The 20723-nt window shown below is 35.5% G+C and overlaps 3 protein-coding genes across 3 annotated transcripts; 1 reads left to right on the forward strand and 2 right to left on the reverse strand.

Annotated features, from left to right (window-relative positions):
- The first annotated feature begins 898 nt into the window (after positions 1-898).
- On the forward strand, positions 899-6457 carry LOC143564044 (cell division control protein 48 homolog C-like). The gene is made up of 10 exons (XM_077051440.1): positions 899-1900; positions 2739-3355; positions 3433-3585; positions 3662-3778; positions 4300-4404; positions 4838-4903; positions 5003-5067; positions 5160-5361; positions 5438-5602; positions 6121-6457. Exons 1-10 carry the CDS (start codon positions 934-936, stop codon positions 6166-6168), a joined length of 2505 nt encoding a protein of 834 aa, XP_076907555.1. The 5' UTR covers positions 899-933; the 3' UTR covers positions 6169-6457.
- Positions 6458-16800: 10343 nt separating this feature from the next.
- Positions 16801-17331, reverse strand: LOC143564037 (uncharacterized). Its single transcript, XM_077051431.1, has one exon. The coding sequence runs from the start codon at positions 17329-17331 to the stop codon at positions 16801-16803; it is 531 nt and encodes a 176-aa protein (XP_076907546.1).
- A 187-nt stretch (positions 17332-17518) lies between these two features.
- LOC143564038 (uncharacterized) lies at positions 17519-18903 on the reverse strand. Its single transcript, XM_077051432.1, has 2 exons — positions 17946-18903; positions 17519-17856 (listed from the first exon to the last, which is right to left on the reverse strand). The coding sequence occupies exons 1-2, from the start codon at positions 18901-18903 to the stop codon at positions 17519-17521; spliced, it is 1296 nt and encodes a 431-aa protein (XP_076907547.1).
- Positions 18904-20723: the final 1820 nt, after the last annotated feature.

Genomic DNA, 20723 nt, shown 5'->3' on the forward strand with positions numbered 1-20723 from the left:
CCAATCACCTTCCTACATCCTTCGGCTATAAATACCTTGTCAACCTGCATGAGGTATTCATTCATTCACAATCACTCTAACTCACATATATTCTGACTACACTTAGTCCGTAGACTTTCAGTACTTTCTCCTTTACGAAGGTTACTGATTCTCACGCCGGAGGGTGGTTACAGGAAGACCCCCCTCTTGTCTTTTCTGTAACGAGACTCCCGGTGTCTGTTTTGCAGCATCTGGTCACTGGACTTCGGGAAGTTGTTCTCATACTGTGTTAGTAGTTATCATATTTTACCCTGTGGACTCATTGGATCCAGGACCCATACCCGGGGATCGGATCCGTGTTTCTTCATCGACTATTGTCATTCCAACTATTATGGGTCGAATGTTTATCGTTAATTTATGTTTTCTGTTTATTAGTAATAACAATCGTAATCGAACAACCAAATCATGCTCGACTGAATATGATTATGATTCGAGTTAGTTTTACTCTTTTTTTGAATTTTTTTTTTATCAAATTATGTTGGTTTATTATTTGATTATTTGCGTTACAAGTAAAGCAAACTATGCTATTTTAATTTTAGCATTGTAGTTTTTTATTTTTTGTTTTGTTTTCTAGGATATGCAAAACCTGACTAACCCAAGCCGAAAAATCCCAAATCCGAAAAATCTTTGTGAGAGATTTGGGTCGGGTTTCACGTCAAGATTTAAAACTTTGAAACCCGAAGAACACCCCTTATCGACTGGTTATTTTGTTAACTATGAAATTGAAAAGCAAAAATTTGTGCGTATATTGTGAATCAAAAAAGGTGTGTGCTAAAAAAGTAAAAACCTAAAACTTAAAATTAAAATACAAAACCCCAACGATACTGTTAACCAAAAACACCAAGGGTTCGTTCGTTGGTTCATCTGTGCCGCCACCTGACTGACCTATCACCAATGGGCAAATCAGGCAATAAGACGCCGGTGAAGTCATCCTTATTCGAAAAACTCCTACGCCGCCGTGTCCATGAAACCTACGGCAGCTCCACGCCGTCCATCACCGACCTCATCGACGGCCTCCGTTCCAAGTACCCAGAGTACGGCCGCCACAAACCCCAATTGTTCACCAGAATGGTCAAAAAAACCCTAGAATCGGTCAACTACAACAACAAAAGTAGTAATAATAAAAAATCATTCAGTTTTGATGATGACGATGACATGACGGCATCCCCGGCGAGTAAGAAAATGAAGAGAGTTGATAGTAGAGAAGAGAGGTTACTCCAATTGGAGACTGCACACGTGGCACAGAGACGAGTTGAGGCGAAATCAGAGTCTGAGGAATCGGAATCGGAATCAGAGGAAGAAGAAGATGATGATGATGATATAAGTGCGGTGTCGACGTCGGAGGATGACGTGTACAGTTTGAAATTTGAGCCGGATTTTGATCTAACGAAATCGATGCTTCGTAGCAAGTACACGAAATCGGCGAAAAATGTAGAGTTGGAGGTGGTTACTAATAGTAATAATAAAGAAACAAAAAAGTTGGATATGGTAAAGGAAGCGAAAACGGTTAAATCACGAGCCGTGAAAGTTAAGGCTAGAGGAAATAAATCGAGCGATGATTCGAACGGATTGAGTGTTGATGATGATGGTGGTGGTGGTGATGCGAATGGGAAAGATGATGGACCGATGTTTAAGGATCTCGGTGGAATGGATGCGGTGTTGGATGAGCTTAAAATGGAGGTGATTGTTCCGTTGTATCATCATGAGTTGCCTCGTAGGCTTGGGGTGAGACCAATGTCTGGTATTTTGTTGCACGGGCCACCAGGGTGTGGCAAGACAAAACTAGCTCATGCAATTGCGAATGAGACTGGTTGTCCATTTTATAAGATATCGGCTACTGAGTTGGTATCGGGTATATCAGGTAACACATGCCTTTTTGACTTGAATTCATATACCTTAGCGTTACATATAAAAATAATATTTAGTTTATGATAATATGTGAATTGTCATTGTTTATGATAATGTGTTTGAAAGTCCTAATTGCTATAGTTAGTGATGCCAAACCTGAAACATTTAGGACAGATATTCGGGTAAGAGACTGTGTACGGGATTAGTTTTAAAAAATAATCTATATACTGTAATGGATTAATTATATATATACCTGTACAAACTTGATAAATTTCATATATACTTAACTAAAACTAAAAATATCATACATACACAACTTTTCATGATTTTTTTAGTTAATCATTCTACTCCTTTCCATTGTGTTTGTTTAAATATTAGTTTTATTTGCATTTTGATTGACATCGTCGACAAGGGAGCGAACCGAACTCTCGTCTCTTCTGTCAGATAATCGAACTCGAATGTATGTATGCTATGAAAGAAAGCAAGAAAGTTAAGTATAATGTTATGAGAAAACTATTGGTGATGTGTAAAAGTATAGAAGTTTGAAGTTAAAAAATGGTTAAAAAGAATTAAAGTTAAAAATGGGCAAACAGAAGCTACAAGTAGGTATATTTGAATTTTAGAAAATTTTAGAAAAATAATGGTATCGTTTATTAAATTGTTTTTGATGAATTGGGTATATTTGATATCTTAACTATTTTGTAAGGGCATATATGAAATTTGTTACTTTTAGTTAGGCACGGCTATATAGTATATATGATATTCCAAGTTTGTAGGGGTACATGAAATTGCCACTTCTATAAATTTTTTGCATCAATAGCTTTAAGTGACATACCATCTTGACGTATCAGGTGCATCAGAAGAGAATATAAGAGAATTGTTTTCAAAAGCATATAGAACTGCACCATCTATAGTTTTCATTGACGAGATTGATGCAATTGCTTCAAAACGAGAAAACCTTCAACGTGAGATGGAGAGACGTATCGTGACACAATTGATGACATGTATGGATGAATCCCACAGGGTCGCTAAACCAGACGAGAATTCCAAAAGCACAGAACTGCCAAATGACAAACCGGGTTATGTTTTAGTGATCGGTGCGACTAATAGACCTGATGCCGTTGACCTAGCGTTAAGAAGGCCAGGACGTTTTGACCGTGAGATATCATTAGGTGTTCCGGATGAAAATGCTAGAATAAAGATTCTTTCTGTGCTTACACGGAATTTGAAACTTGAAGGCGCGTTTGATCTGGTTAAAATTTCAAGGTCAACTCCTGGTTTTGTTGGAGCGGATTTAGCGGCTTTGGTGAATAAAGCTGGTAATCTTGCTATGAAGAGAATTATTGATTTAAGAAAAATGGAACTTTCTATAGAAAGTACAGATACTGAACAAAATGAAGACTGGTGGAAGAAGGAATGGACTCCTGAAGAAATGGATAAATTAAGCATTTCAATGTCTGACTTTGAGGTATTAAGAGATAGTTTGTTGTTTACTTATCAAATTTGTTTGATTGTTTCTGTTGACTTTTGTTAAATTATATACAGGTGGCGGCCAAATTGGTTCAACCGTCTTCTAGAAGAGAAGGGTTTTCGAGTGTTCCAAATGTCAAATGGGGAGATGTTGGTGGTCTTGATTTGTTGAGAAGGGAGTTTGATCGTTACATAGTTAGACGTATAAAATATCCTAACGAGTATGAGGTAATTAGTTTAATATATAATGGTATTGTTGATTTTAATAAGGGATTTTTTCATACTTGATTTCTTGTTTTTTTAGGAATATGGAGTTGATTTGGAGACTGGGTTTTTGCTTTATGGACCTCCTGGTTGTGGAAAAACATTGATTGCTAAAGCGGTTGCTAATGAAGCAGGAGCAAATTTCATACACATTAAGGTCTGTTTCTAATTTTCTTTTTTTCAAAATTTTATCTAGGACTTTAACCGCGTTCTGTGAGCCAAATGCGAGCTTAGCTTGTTGTGAACTCTATATATAAAGCTCAAGCTTGGCACTTGAGTTACTTTTCAAGCTTGGCTTGGTTTATACTTGTTAATTTTGTTTATATAAAATAATATATATAATGTAGTTATTTTCATCACAATTATATACATAGTAATCTTGTTATGTTGTATATTTCATGTTAAACACAAATTATGGTATTTATTTATATATAATACTAGTCCGGTTTAGGCTCGCAAGCATAGTCAACCTCTGTATATGAAGCTCGAACTTGGGCTCGTTTATTAGAAATGGTCTTCAATATTAGGCTCGGGCTCATTTTAGCTTGGCTTGATTTGATTTCTTAGCAAGCTGATCTGGAGTAGCTCCACGATGGGCTTTATGATTACACCCTTTGGTATTTTTATTCATCTAATGTTTTATATTTTAAAATTTATGATATTTTTATTACTGTGAAGGGCCCGGAGCTTCTTAACAAATATGTCGGCGAGAGTGAGTTGGCGGTGCGGACTATATTCAGTCGTGCAAGGACATGTTCACCATGCATATTATTCTTTGATGAGGTTTTTGTTCTCTCTAGAATTTTTTTATAAATGTCATTAGTCATTACCATAATCTCACTATATGGTATCTATGCATATGCATAGTTTAGGAGCACTTTAATATATACCTGAAACTCGCATAACAACACAGTTATCCAACAAAAAAAATGAATATATTGAACCCATTATATTCACCGATTTTTATTAATTTCAGTTTATAGTATGACCATTATAACCTTCTATTTTTTTTTATAATCCAACTCTCAATCCTAATGTATGTTTTAAGGAAAGATATAAATGTCACAAATTTGAAAATGGGTATATATGTTATTGTATTAAGTTTTGAAGGGGTGTATGAAATTATTTCTCTCTTTAAAATATTACTAAACTGATGGTAGAAGTTGTAATGGTTGATTTAAGTTTGATACCGACTTATTTTGGATTAATAATATAGGTTGATGCTTTGACAACAAAGCGTGGAAAGGAAGGGGGGTGGGTTGTTGAGCGGCTTCTAAACCAGGTAAGATTCTTAGATTTTCATCGTGCATTACATTTTCAAAGTTTTTGTGCTCATAATGTTGTGATATCCAAGATATGAAATTTCTTTGTATTTTTACAGCTATTGATAGAGCTAGACGGTGCTGATCAGCGCAAGGGCGTTTACATTATTGGTGCTACCAATAGGTACCAACAACACGTCATATTTTGGTTACAACAGTCTACTTTTTCATGATAAATAGTTTCTAGTTACTTATCTTGTTCAATTGTTATTCTAGGCCAGAGGTGATGGACCGAGCAGTGTTACGACCTGGAAGGTTTGGGAAACTTATGTATGTCCCTCTGCCAAATCAAGACGAGCGGGGGTTGATTCTGAAAGCTCTTTCTAGGAATAAACCGTTAGATGCTGATGTGGACTTGATTGCTATTGCACGGAGTGAGGCTTGTGCAAATTTAAGTGGAGCCGATCTTTCTGCATTGGTCTGTGACCTTTTTTACTCGCTAACCAGCCAATACAGTTTATCTCATTTGTTTAACCTGTTTTTTCTTATTTCAGATGAATGAAGCTGCCATGGTTGCTGTTGAAGAAAAATTTAGTAAAATTGAAGCTGCTGCTCTTGAAGAGACGTCAGAAAGCTGTCTTGGTGGCATGCCACATACTATTAAAGCTGTCCATTTTGAGCAAGCATTGGGGAAAATCACACCTTCCGTATCTGATAAGGTATAAACTTGCTCTTTTTTGTGTTCATAAACAATTTAGGGTTGTTTTTGTAAATCGTTCAAACCGATTGAACCACCTAAACCAGTACAAATTTGCCTTTTCGTTTTGTTTAGATTAATGCAGTTTGGTAGTTTACGGGTCATGCTTTTGGAATCTGGAACGGGTCTTTTAGCCTTTATTATTCACTCGTTTTAAAAAAAAAAATTATGTTTTGGAATATGTGATTATGTATATGAATACAAAAAAATAACCAAGCATTTAAAAAATGCCTGTTTGATTTGTTATTTTTGAAATCGCTGAAAGGGGTTTGACCCACAATATTTGTCGAAACCGAACAGTTAGCACCCCTAATTTCGTCACCGTCTTTATAAATATGTCATTGCTCAGAGCATAGTTGACAACATACAAACTCATAGTGCTATAATGACTTGTATATCCAGAAGTAGAAGTTGTGTTTGATCTCATTTGCCGTTAGACATTGGTGATGGTTATGATGTGCGTTTTCTGTATTCTTGCAGCAAAAACAATATTATCAAGTACTGTCAGAGAGCTTCAAAGCATCATGAATGTGGTGTACGGTTTTGTTACACGTCATTCGTTTATATGAAGGTACCATCTACATACTTCTAGTTCGACACTTGTTTCGTTTCAGAACAAGTTGCATCTACCTTGACGACGTTAAAGGGCGGTGTTCATTTTTGTTTCTCAAAATATAGCATTTAAAACATTATAATGTATGGGTACAAGATTGATAGTAGGCTAGAACAGAGACTGGAAATATGCTGTTTTGAGTAATACATCGAGTTTAAGTTTGTTTTGGGTGTCAATTCAGAAGTTAGTTTGTTTATTGTTTAATCCATGAATCTACTTGTTGATATACTTCTGAAGTTCTGATCCTCAGCAATCAAATTCAGGAAACAACTTGTTAAACAAGTTTACAAGGTGATAATAACTTGTTTGACTCGTTTAGATATTTGGGTTAAATGAAACGTGTTAGGCTACTTGATTTTCTGTATAGTAGAGTCGAACAAAGCTAGACAGATCTTGACACAATTATGTATTTATGTAGCAAACTTGTATAAGAACAGTATCTATGTTATGTGCCTGAAGCGATTCGGGTTGTAAACCAAACGGTTTGGTCAACTTTGGTCAAAAACTGTTTAAGAAAAAACCGGTTCGGGTCATAAGCCGGTTTTGGTGTAAACTACTTTTAACCCTATACGAATCAGATTAGATCAGTTCGAAACCAGTTCGGGTATACAAACTGGCAGTTTGGTCGGTTCAAAATTGGTTTCAGGAAAATCGGGTCGGGTTACGAATCGGTTTTCGGTAGAGGTGCACAAACAATGTATTTTCAGGAACCGGAACCGGGTTTCGGGTACTGTCAACAAAAGTCAAAACCGGGTCCGGGTAGGAACCGGTTCTGGGTATAGTCGGGTATTTGACTGGGTTTCGGGTAAGGTAGGGTTGGGTTTTGATCGGGTATTTCCGGTTCCAGTTCCGCCGGGTCCGGTTCGGTTCAGGTACAGTTCCGGGGAGAAACCTGAAGCCCGGTCCGCACCCACGGTAGGGTCGGGTTCGGTTCCGGGTAGGAACCGCCGGGTCGGGTCCGGAACCAGTTTTTTGTGCGCTTGTAGTTTCCGGTGATGAGAGAGAAAATGGCAAATAAACCGGTGATTTGAGTTGGATTAGAATCGATTTGGATCTAACCGGTTTTAGAAGTGGGCATTCCGGCGGTTTGAGTCGGATTGGAATCGATTTGGATCTAACTGGTTTTAGAAGTGGGCATTGGTCTAGGTTATTTCTAAACTGGTCTTTTTTACACCTACTCTTCCATAACAGACAGCCATTGAATCTCAGTTTCTGTATATGTAATCGTTCTTCAAATCTTTGATCAATGCAATAGAGAAAACCAACTTGGCCAAGTGATCATTTTCTTAATATTACTGTAATATCTAAAATTGCTACTAATTTTAGTACAATTAGGGATTAACTTATTGATCAAATTAATTGTAATATGAATTTAAGTAAGTCGGTGTAGGGTAGACACCTTTTGATCTTATTATACGGCCCCTTGGCAGAGTCCAAGGGGCAGAGCCCTTGGTTGGGGTCGATCATGTCAGCTTGGAAATTTTTTATTTGTGACATTACTTTGTAAAAACCCATTAGAAATTTAATTTGGTTAAACTTCATATATGTTTTTCCAGTTACAAAACATGAGCGTCATTTTGAATTTTAAATTGATGATAACTGTGAAATACAGTTATCTCTGTTGGTTGATCAAATATTTAATTCGCTGGTTCATCAAAATCACTGATAATATCCTCCATACTTGATTCTTCCTTTCAATTCTGAGTTTGATCCAATAAATTCTTTTATGAACCTCATATATCTTGATCTGGAAGTGTGATCATAACTCTTAAAAATTCAAGATACCCATTTTGATGCTATATCCCCAACAAAATTTAATTTATATAAATGAATAAATTATATAAATGAATGTAATATGAATTTGATGATAAAACCCTTGATTGTTGATAAATTATCTAAAAAGAAATTGGTCTAGGTGGAAGTTAGAGTACTCAGTTTCTGCTCATCTTGTTATCTTTTTTTTGAGTTGAAAGCTGAGCTCTATTGGGTTTAGTGGGCTCTATTAAGGTTGGGTTTCTAATGTGGGTTTTATTAGATATTTAGGATTTAAGTGGGATTTTTATAGAGGTGCACAAAAAACCCGTACCTGGAACCGGACCCGAAGAAAATACCCGGAACCGATTTTTTTATACCCGGGTGTTCTATACCCGAAACCGGAACCAACCCTACCCGTAGGGTACAGATATGGTATGCATTTTTAGGTCAATACCCGTACCCGATTTATACTCGGACCCGGTCATACCCTATACCCGATACCCGGTCATACCCGATTCCAATTTTCTAATACCCGAAATAATACATGAGTTTTTATAGTGTATATTTATGATTACTTCATAACCTTTATGTTTAAGTTTTTGTAAAATGCATATTACTAAGTAAATAATTTGTAATTAAGTGGATTTATGGTTTTTGTAGTATATTTTAATTATTTTTATAAATTACAAAGCAAATTTAAATTTTTAAAAAATTAAAAAATGTATAAAAAAATTACAAATTCAAAACCGGATATTAATACCCGGTCGTAACCGGTTCCAATACCTGAACCCGATCATACCCTACCCGGGTACATAGGGTTGAGTTTTTCTCCTCAATACCCTACCTGAACCCTACCTGATTTCTCTCAATACCCGATTTTCCAATACCCGATCATACCCGAGACCGGTTCAATACCCGAACCCGGGTATTAGAAAAAACCCGATTTGTGCGCCTCTAGATTTTTACTTCACCGTGCCAGTTGGCTTGAGCTAAATTGGGAGTTTTTTTTTTTTAAAGTTAGTACACACCCTGATGGAAATTTATATAATTACAATTTCGGTTGATTTACTGCATCAAAAGTTGTATCATGTGTTTCATGAGTTGTATAGACTTCCACGTATTCACCACCGCTTGACAATGCCATGCCATCATCAAGAAAAAGTGAAGCAGAGAGAGAGAGAGAAAGTGAATAAGGCGTGAAGAGAAAGGACGACGATAGAGAGAACCGACGAGAGAATCACTTCTTGTCACGATACAAATGGGTAATCAAGAGATTAAGATCGATAAAGAGAAAGGAAGAAGAACAGAGAGAGGAAAATCAAATCAATTCATCGATACTCTTCCCTTCAACAACTCCCGTATATGTATATGAACATATTATGGATATGACCTTAAACTATTAGCTATTTACACTTTAGTCCCTCTACTATTTAATACCTAACATTACTCCACCCTTAAAATATTCCTAAAAATCTGAATAAAGAAAAAAAATGTCTAATCAAAACTATCAAAAACAAACTGGGACAGTTCTTGTGCTTCCTCATGTGTTGATTCAGGCTCTTTGTTTTTGTATTTGAACTTCCATTTTTACATGTTAGGCTCTAAAAGACAACAATAAGTTAATTGTCTTATGTCGGCGTCATTTGCCATGTTTGTTTTAGAAGTAACTTTTATAATGAAATACCTCTCATGCTCATTTTCAAAAGTGATTTGTGAAGAAGCTGCTGTAGTTGGTGCAGTTCTTTGAATTAGCGTAAAAAGAGTATATGCCTTGCTTGCAGCTATTACTTCCCTTGACGGTAATTGCTCCAACTTAAACAAAGATGTTAATGTTCGCCCAAAAATCAGAATCAAAACATGGGGTGTTGGTGGCTTAAAACCATTCCAAATCTCTAGCATCTTTATTTGCCTCTAGACATGAATGTGATGGTGGCTTAATAGCAGCAGTTAACCCCACGTCCCAGATCTTGTTTTCGTATGCTAATTGCACACCAATCTCCATGATCACATTACCTCTACAAGCTGGCTTACCAACCCAACCAGTATCTTTCCATTTTATTTGTTTCTTTCTTTTCCATGGACCAAATACTAATGCTGAACGCAAGACTTTAACATATTTCTCAACTTTAACATAGTGGCCAAAAATAAGATACAATTGCATATGATCATTTATATCATGATTCTGGCTATCAATATCAAATTTTGTCACATTGTCATCCTTTTAAACATCCAAAATTACCACATGACTACTCTTCAATATTTGACTATCTTCATGGTGAAAAATGGAATTACTTACCTCAATTGTTTCTAGTGTATCATCATATGAACTAGCTGATGAAACTTCATCCCCATTTATATTTTCGGTTTCGTTTCCTAATTCTTCACCATGATTTTCCTTTTCATTTAGTCATATTCTAACATCACTTTCCTTTTTTTTTTTAATATAAAACAATATCCCCATATTGAGTATTATAAAGAGCAAAACCAAGATCGATATGAACCTCATCAAGTGTATTATCTTTCTTATGTTCACTTTAATCATCTGTTTTTGTTTCAATATGATTTGCTAGAACTTTCTTTTCACTGTTTTTCTGCTCCATTTCCAAAACGGCGCTCATATCATTTTCATCATTCGCGCGTTTAACATTAGTAAAAACACTATGAACCAGACTGTTTTTATCAATTTTAGATGGCATACCTAATTCCTTTTCAGTTTTTTCAATCCTATTTTCAGATTCTCTAACATCACCATGCTTTTCATTTACTGATTCTTCAAGGAGTTCATCAACAAGGTTTGTTTTTCCTTCCTTCCAAACTTCCTTTGAATCATCGGTCAGCACTTGATTATTTATTTCTTGAACATCAACCCCATTTTCAACTTCAACAATGGTTTGAATCTTGCTTTCACTACATTTCTCATCGCGATTTGCACACAAAGATTGACCTTTACCTTCTTAAATTATTTATTTCCATAACAAATGGTAAGCAAATTATTTTATTTCTTTGCCATTTCATAAGCCTCCATGAGTGTTTTTGGTCTTAGAAACATAAGCTACCACTTAATTTCATGTTTAAGACCCTCCATAAACAAGCTTGTAGCATAATCCTCACTTACAATTACTTTAGTAGGGAGAAAAATCAAATGAACTGCAATAATCTTGAAATGAACCTGTTTGCTTTACATTCTTGATTTCTTCCATGGATGATGCAGTATTTGGAATTCTTGTTTCTTGATTATTTTGTTCCGAATAAGCTAGGACTTCGTTTTCCCCATGTTGGTGATCCGGTCCATTAATCAACATCGATAACCACTGTACAGTTCCCAATCAGTTGGTGTTTTTGAATAATCTGGTATGTAACCACAACAATGACCCCTACCTTCATATTTCAACCATCCGCAAGAACACCTACTCGTTGCACAAACATGAACCTTGTTCTCCCATATCACACCCACACACGAACACAAGAACACCATTGTTACTTTAATTATTGCCTTCGATTATTTCTGTCAAGATCCCGTTGTTGGCCTAAATTGATTGTTGATGCATAAACCCTCTATTACTTGCTGAAATTCCTTAAAAGCACTGACATTTGATTGTTGCTTTCAAGATTAAGTTGTTGTCCAAATTCAATTGTTGATGTAGACCTCAATTGCCCATGAATCAATCTAGTAGGTAGATAAAGTTGTTTCCGGAAAACGCCTACACCTTTCACCACCGTGGATTGATATATTGTTGCCGAAAATTGAACTTGCCGTGGACTATTTTTATCACCAGAATTTGATTGTAACTGAGATGAAATTGATCAGAACAAATATCAATTTAAGAGAATCCAAACAATTTAGGAAAAATTGAGTGAATTAGGGTTCACGATCAAGAGCGTCAAGATGAACGACTCTAATACCACTTGTTACGACACAAACCGTAATTGAGCTAAAGAGTTGTAGAAGAAGAAGAACACATGAGAAGAAGGAGATAAACTCACAAATCAATAGCTAGTTCATTATCTATCATCTCATCGTTTAAGTACAATCACCACCAATGACTAATTACACATACAACCCCCATACTATGCTATTATTACAATTCACTCCTCTACTATTTACTACCTAACACTTCCTTTACCTTGATCTCAGTCATCGTGTGACCATCCGTTTCTAGGGTTTGGACTCTCATGCTTAGATCTCTTGAACCTAAATTGTTTAATTAACTTTGCATGTGTCATCCCCTGACGATTATATCGCGTAATTGCTCGGTTCTTATAATAGTTAATTTTGTGAGTTCAATTTAGTTGTGTTTGTCAAATGAAATTAAACCTTTTTTTTACTAATGTGTTCCTAATTTGTTAAAGGTTATTAACTTTGGTTTTGAAGATGGAGTCCCAACTCCGTGTTCTTCCATAGCTGTTCCATGGAGATCCAAACTGAATTCACATGCACTCCTATTATTACTACAGTTATGCCTTCTATCACTTTTCCCCTATTCTTCTTCACTCACAATCGTCACCGGGTATATTTGATTCTTCTATTCTGGCAATTGTATGTATGAATCCTAATTTTCTAACTATGATTTTCATTGCTTATTAATAGTTTTTTTTTTCAATTTCATGAAGCCCATCTTTTAATTTTGGTCTCGAGTTTGCACAAAAATCTTAGGTGTCCCATGGTTTATGGTCTCTTGAATTATCATTAATATTTCTTTTTTATATTCTCTCTCTCATTAGTACTGCGTCAAAATGTATATAGTTTCTTTATTAATCCGCTCAAAATGTAAACTTATGAAGTTTTAAGTTTTGTCTCTCATAACTTTTCTTATCATATCCAAATATTGTATGCTATACATAATTCAGATCAAATTATTTTAACCAGTTACCTATCAATTATTACCAATTCACTCTTGTAGAAATGTCTTGAGTTTCATTATAACATATTAAAAATCACAAATATAAGATAATTATTGAAATGACCAATTATACATAACTAGACATATTACTATAACTCTGAATTGCAAAGTCGAGTTCACATACTAAAATTATATGTATGGAAAGAAGACTAGACGTTTTATTGCTTACTTTGTTTGACACAGCCAGAAAGGTGTTACTGACATGCACTTTTAAACATTCGCCGTAAATGAGAGATCTTAGATCAAAGAAGCCAAAGATGCATGTAACGATCGCCTCTAGGCCCCGCCGCAACGCTGCAGGTCAGCCTACTAGTTTTGGAAATGATTATTGGGCATTAAGAAATTTGCTGAATAAGGGGAAACTGATCTCAAATTTTGGCCTCATGTAGGTTTCCCCTACGTATTGTTAACTATGAAGTGTGAATTTGACACAACCTAAAATAAAACTTACTTTTTTAGCATTAGTTCTAGACAAGAGTTCCACTTTATAAGATTTGTCTCTGGTAGGTGTATATTAGGTAATATGTGTTATCTTTACTTGAATATGTAAGAGATGCAATCAGATATTAAATATGTAAGACAAGAGTTTGACACTTGTTTCGTTTCAAAACGAGTTGCATCTACCTTGACGGCGTTAAAGGGAAATATTCATTTTTGTTTCTCAAAATATAGCATTTAAAATATTATAATGTATGGGTACAAGATTGATAGTAGGCTAGAACAAAGACCGGAAATATGCTGATTTGAGTAATACATCGAGTTTGAGTCTGTTTTGGGTGTCAATTCAGAAGTTAATTTGTTTATCGGTTAATCCATGAATCTACTGGTTGATATACTTCTGAAGTTCTGATCCTCAGTAATCAAATTCAAACAACTTGTTAAACAAGTTTACAAGGTGATAATAACTTGTTTGACTCGTTTAGATTTGAGTTAAATGAGACGTGTTAGGCTACTTGATTTTTTTGTATGCCCGGACTAGAGTCGAACAAAGCTAGACAGATCTTGACACAGTTATGTATTTATGTAGCAAACATGTATAACTAAAGCAAAACGGCATCTGTGTTATGTGTCTGAAGTGGTTCATGTTGTAAACCAAACCAGTTTGGTCAACTTTGGTCAAAACTGTTTGAGAAGAAACCGGTTCAGGTCATAAACTGGTTTTGGTGTAACATACTCTTAACCCTATAAAAATCAGATTAGATCATTTCAAAATCAGTTCGGGTATACACAGTGGCGGATCTAGACATAAATATCAGGGGTAACGTTCAAAATATTTTCCGTATTTCATACAATGTATACAAAACAAAAATCGAAACACGATACATGGGGTGCAAATTTCTGTTATTTGATTTTTGAAAGCTTGAAATCGAGTCATTACACCCTGATCTTTTACTTTATCGATCGTTTCTCTTTCGCCTGCACAAATTAGAGCATTGTTCAAATACTCATCACCCATTCGCTTATGCAAATTCGTATTGATACGCTTCTTTCTAGTAAAACATATTTCAACGATTCTGGTTGCAATCGGTAAAACCAACACTAGCTTCAATATTTGATAAACAAAAAAAAGTGGTGTGCTTTCTGATTACCACTATTACACGAGCAAGGTCACACATTCATCCAATTTTGAAAAATTTATCATATTCCTTTTAAGTGTGATAAAAGGTCGTATGATCACCCGAAATACTCTATCTTTCTCTAAAATCATTCGGATACATTTCCGAAAATGCCACTGTTTTAGATATGTCAAACTTGGAAAATGAATATAAATATTTAAACTAGACTTATTTTCTAACAAACTAGTTAAGACCTCACTAAATCTATTTTCAAGTTCTTGAATTCGCATATCTAAAACCGTTTTAAAAATTGTAACATTCCAAAATTTCTAAAAATAATATTAACTATATTATTTAATTATGGTGGGAAAGTTTACTCGAGATAGTGGAGAAATAATAAAATAAATAGGAGTTATTATGAGTCGGGCTTGTGTTGGGTTAAGTATGGGTAATGGACTGGGGTTAATAAGGAATGGAGATGGACTATGGGCTCAAGCCCATGACCCATAGTATATAAACCATAATTATCCTTTAATCCCTCATTCTCATCCATTTCATACACCACCCAAAACACACACTTAGCTCTCTCTCATCCTACTTCTCTCTCTAGCCAAACCAAGCAGAAGAATCGATTCCTGAGGTAATGATAGTATGATATTGTATGAATCCAAACCCGTTAATCTAGTCGCGAAACGACGAGCCGACACCCTCAAACTATTAAAGTCACGAGATTCGGGTGGAATCGGGTATAAACTGATCAAAAGATGAGCTTAGGGGTCACCCTAGCTCAGATCTGGATCGAACGGGATGAAAAACGATGAAAAACGGTGGGAAATAACTGAGATCTCGTTTTTCCTGCGAGATCCCGGTTTTCCGGAAATGACGGCGCCGGAAAAGCGTGTACGAGGTTGAAAAGAATGTCAGAACCCTAACCATAATTCGTTATGGAAAACTAACGAATTAACAGTGATTCGTCAACAGAAGGATAACGAATAAGCCTTAATTCGTTATGCCAATTCGTTAAAAGAGAATGAAGAACTAGGCCCATTCGTTAAGGTCCAATTCGTTATGATGACCAGTTCGTTATAAGGTCCAATTCGTTTTGAGGACTGGTTCGTTATAAGTTCCAATTCGTTATGAGGTCCGGTTCGTTATAAAGTCCAATTCGTTATAATAGTCAGTTCGTTATAAAGTAACGAATGGGTTCATTCGTTATGAACCCCATTCGTTAAGGAACTGGGTAACAAATTAGAAGTTTAAAAGAATGACAGAACAGTCCTGGACTTAGGGAAGAATGATTTAATTACAAAATAGCCCTTGGACTTTATTAATTGATCAAAGATACCTTAATGGATTAAGATGTTAACAACAAAATATTATCATGAAATCCTAATGTAAAATGTATTAAGACAGTTAATGAAAATAAAATTTTTCCAAGCTGACCTGGCAGCTCAACCCCAGCCAGGGGCTCTGCCCCTTGGACCCTGCTAGGGGCTGCCGCCCCTAGAATCTCGCTGCCAGGGGCGCTGCCCCCGGACCCCCGTTCGTTGAAGGTTATAATTAAACTAGAAATACGATATGGATAGTGATAGTAATTAATACGTGTAATTGTTATACAGTTAGTCACGCACAGCTAAAGAAAGGAGTAACTGTTAATGGTGAACGTAACCGAGTTCAGGTGAGTTTCTATCCCCACTTCCTTGTTATGTTTTCGGGGATGTGTGCATACTCGATGTGAAGTGTGAATATACTTACCTTAAGTGGTAAGTGTATGCTATAATGTGTGATATATATATAGATGTTGTGAATGGACGTCTGTCGATGCGTGAACAATCTTCGGATATTGCACGTATAGACAGGGAAGGTAACGTTAGTCGGTGCGTGAACGATCTTCGGATATTGCGCGTACCGCCAAAGTGGAATGATCTCCAAGTTGTTATTAGTGTGTGTGAATGTTATGATGTAACTTGGTTATTATGTAAATGATGTAATGATATAAAGTATGTTATCGACAAGTAGAGGTAGAGTGTGATAGAAGTGGCAAGGGTCTGGTAAGGGTGTTAGTGGCATGATGATAGTATGTGGTAAGGTAAGCCTATACGTGCCTTCGTTATTAAAGTGGCATAACCTGAGTGCGTGGTACAGTAAGCTTATACGTTCCTTCGTTATTAAAGTGGCATAACGTGAGTGCGTGGGAGGGCAAGCCTCTATGTTTTTCCGTAAACAAGTGTCTAAGATGTAAGGGACATTTAAGTGCAGTGGCGGAACTAGAAAATTTCAAATGGGGGGTCGTAATATAATTGTTTTACATTCGGAATTCAAAAGTGTACACAAATTACTTTTTTTTACCGATAGCCGGTAATTGGCATCTTCGAGGTCCCATAGCTTGAAACCGTTGAAGATTTGCTTCATTTTCAACACTTGCAAAGATATCTTTCTCTACATAGCACACCAATGCATCCGTGAGAAAATTATCACCCATCTTATTACGTAAGTCAGTCTTGATAAACTTCATCGCGGAAAATGATCTTTCGACGGTAGCTGTTGCAACCGGACAGACCAAAGCCAACTCAACTAGTCGATAGACGAGGTCATATATAATATGATATTTCATCTGGACCATTTTCTTTGCAAGTTCTCCAATATCACGAAGACTAGAAAAAACTTCATTACTTTTCATATTTGAAATGTACCGATCAAGTTGTATCCTTAGTTGACCGAGATCAAAACCATTAAAATCATCAGAATATAACTCAGCAAGCCGTAGTAACTTTTCATGGTCAAAAGTTTGAAATGAGTCTCTAGGGTCAAGACATGCTATACATGTAAGCAACTCCGAGTTTGCCTTAGTAAAACGCTCATTCATTTCATTAAGAAGAAGATCAACAACCTAGAATCATGTCGAAATAAAATATTTAAAGCTTGCCAACAAAAAAATGTTATAAGCTAAACTTTGTTAACAAAAATAAATGAGAATAAAGCACCTGATAAAAAATATCAGTGCGAAAGCGATGGAGATATGTTTGTGGCTCATCATCAATTGTCCTTCTAATTCATCCTAGAATAATGTCTTCCATATTAGGCATATAAATTTCATTTTTAGAACAAAATGTGGTGACTTCATTTAATAGCTCCACCCAGCCATCATCCCTGTATTTCTTTATATCATATTTCATATCTTCAATCAATCGAACCGCATTACTAATATTTTGGTTCTTCAATTGTAGGGCTTGTGATAGGTCATTCGTCTTTCTTAATAAGTTTACCATTAAATGAGCAATAAAGACAAACTCAAAGTTTTCCATTTTCTCAGCTATACCAAGCGCATTGCCTCGAGTTTTTGCATCAGTGCCCTCTCTAGACAAAGCAATAGCACTTCTCTCACCGGTTTCTACAAGTCTAAAAGTCGAAGTATAGTTTTAAGATGGGAACCCCAACGAGTGTCACCAGCTCGGGCTAAACTCATTTCTTGGTTCTTACCTTTTCCTGTACATACTTCACCCATCTCAATTCGTTTCACAAAATCATCATGTTGTTTTTTTCGAATCAAATCTTTCCTTTTACATGAAGCTCCAACAATATTCACAATCTTTGTAAGGCAATAAAAAAAAGAACTTACAGATGCATATTCTGATGACGTGGCCACAACTACCGATTGTAACTGATGTGCAAAACAATGTATATAAAACGCAAACTTATTTTCAGCTAAAATTTTTTGCTTCAATCCATTTAGCTCTCCACACATATTGGAAGCTCCATCATAACCTTGACCTCTAACTTTAGACATTGTTAAATTATTTTTCGAAAAAAAGTTATCAATAACACATTTTAGGGATGATGCACATGTGTCAGTAACATGTATTACCCCAACAAACCATTCAATCACTTCTCCACCATCATCCACATATCTCAAAACCACCGCCATTTGCTCCTTTATAGAACAATCACGAGACTCGTCAATAAAATAGAAAAAAAACTTATCTTTAACCTCGTTCACAATAATCTTTCTTACCTCCGCAGCACATGCATTAACTATTTCTTTTTGGATTTTAGGCGAAGTCAACTGATTATTTCCATGTAATTTTGAATTAAACGCATTATTTACTTCATTATTACGTTCACAATACCATTTGACAAGTTCAAGAAAATTACCTCGACTATCAGAGCTTATAGACTCGTCATGCCTGCGAAAAGCCAAACCTTGTTTTAAAAGGAATCGAATCACATCAACAACGGTTAACCGAACACGATAAATAATCTCATCCTGCTTACATTGTTGTGACAATACATTACTAAGATTGTGCCTTTGATCTTTAAATTCAAACTGAACTCTAGCATGATTATGTCTACTATTTTGACCTTCTTCATGATCATGAAAATTTTCAAATGCCTTTTTCCAGTTTTCTAAAACCATGGTTGATAAAGACTTCATCCCCATGTCTATTACCGGTTGGGAACAAATAACACCACAAACAAAATGCCACCTCTTTTGATGCACTATATTCTAACCAACAAAAACGATCGAACCATGTTTTTTGAAACTTTCTCAATTGTCCACAAATTTGTGTTTTGGGAAAATTGTGACCTTTTGGTTGGCAAGCACCTTTCGTTATATAACGTCTCCTTACTTCCTCTCGGATATTAATCGAATAATCATTTATCGGTTTGCGCAAGGCTGGGTCACCAACAATTTCATCTTCCGATACTTCAACTTCTTCTCGACTTCTTTTATTATTATTTTTTCATTGGCATGTGACGAACTTGATGGAGTCTCGATGCTTGGTTTGGGTGTTTTACCAAAATAGTTTTTGATGGAAGCGTTTCTACATACACAAATATAAAAAATTAATTATCGCAGTCATTATATAAAACAATAAGTTCTTGATTAAATCATATATATTAATTGATCTTGTAAATTAACCACATAAAAGACAACTACAAAACAAGATTCCTAATTTCCTACGGTTAAAATTATAAAGTATTAGCATAATAAATAATAACAAGTAGACAAGTAGTTAAAATAAAAACTAAATACAATAACTTACTTCATATTTTTGAGATGGGGCCACATTAAGGAAAAGAAACACAAAAAAAAAGTGAAAAGTAGTAGTTGTAACAGAGGAGTAGATAATAGGACGGCTGAACTTTTTCTGATTTTCCTCTACATAAAGGTGAAAAGTGAAAATAAATTATCAATAAAATATTAGGTTTGAATATGGGCTTATTAAAATAATTAAATTGGTTAATTTAAATGGCCCACATTCCTATAAACCCATTTAAAAATACAGTAAATAGTACATGACTTTTTAGATCCACCCACAACTCACGTCATCTTCTTCATTCTTCACCATATTTCAAAGTTTTGTCGGAAATTCTCAAACACAAGATTTCTACCTTTTCTTTTTGATTCTAAGCACTCTTTGAGAGGTGATCAAGAGGGTCAAGTCATAAAATAAAATAAAATACCTACTCCGATCCACTATAAATTTGGCCGGCCGGAGGGTTAAGGGACCCTCCTGACCCTCCCTTAAATCCGCCGATGGTTATGTGGTTAAGTGGTAAGGTGAATGTGTTAGACAGTGGACTATGTGTCTTCGGATACATATATAATGCATGTAATGGTTGTATGGTAAGCTGCTTGATTAACTAGAACTCACTCAGCGTAGCCGACTTTTAGTATGCACGCAGGTGAGCAGATTAAAGAGCTAGCATGAGGATGACACATGGCATGGATTGAGCGTCTGACATCTGAAGATGGAAGAAATAATGTTTTAAATGTGATGTACTATGTTACGTTTTTAAAGACAAGTTGTATATTTTGTAACAAATGATTGAAGTTAACGTTTCCGCGAAAGGTTTTAATTAACTCTGATTTGTAGAATTGTGTTTATGAGTAAATACAACGTCCACAGTGAGGCACCGGTAACGGGGCGTTACAAAAATTTCAATATCAAAATTGATGATTATATTGAGCCAGTTTTTGTTTGATGTTTCACGTTCAAACAAAATAAGAAAAGTTAATTGTTGCTATTTGCTTTGGTCTATAAACTTTGTTTGGACTTTATTTGATTTTAACTTTTAAAAAATGATTATTCTGTTGAGCATGTATCTGTTTGAGTCTATTTCTGTTTAATGTTTCTCGTTGAAACAAAAAAAATAGTTGTTTTTATTTGCTTTGGGCTATAAATTTGTTTGGCCTTGATTTAATTTGAACTTTTAAATTGGTTAGCCTTCAAACAAATATGGGTAACATAATAT

Source organism: Bidens hawaiensis, unplaced genomic scaffold (genome assembly GCF_021521415.1).
Source record: "Bidens hawaiensis isolate Kalapana, Puna unplaced genomic scaffold, B.hawaiensis_p1.1 tig00021695_1, whole genome shotgun sequence".
Taxonomy (NCBI): domain Eukaryota; kingdom Viridiplantae; phylum Streptophyta; class Magnoliopsida; order Asterales; family Asteraceae; genus Bidens; species Bidens hawaiensis.

Coding starts and splice junctions, on each gene's coding strand:
- LOC143564044 (XM_077051440.1), top strand. CDS start 934: ATGGGCAAATCAGGCAATAAGACGCCGGTGAAGTCATCCTTATTCGAA. Junction 3,586..3,661: donor AATATCCTAACGAGTATGAG/GTAATTAGTTTA, acceptor TTGTTTTTTTAG/GAATATGGAGTTGATTTGGA. Junction 5,362..5,437: donor GAGCCGATCTTTCTGCATTG/GTCTGTGACCTT, acceptor TTCTTATTTCAG/ATGAATGAAGCTGCCATGGT.
- LOC143564037 (XM_077051431.1), bottom strand. CDS start 17,331: ATGAATGAGCGTTTTACTAAGGCAAACTCGGAGTTGCTTACATGTATA.
- LOC143564038 (XM_077051432.1), bottom strand. CDS start 18,903: ATGGGGATGAAGTCTTTATCAACCATGGTTTTAGAAAACTGGAAAAAG. Junction 17,857..17,945: donor TGAAGTATGTACAGGAAAAG/GTAAGAACCAAG, acceptor TTAGACTTGTAG/AAACCGGTGAGAGAAGTGCT.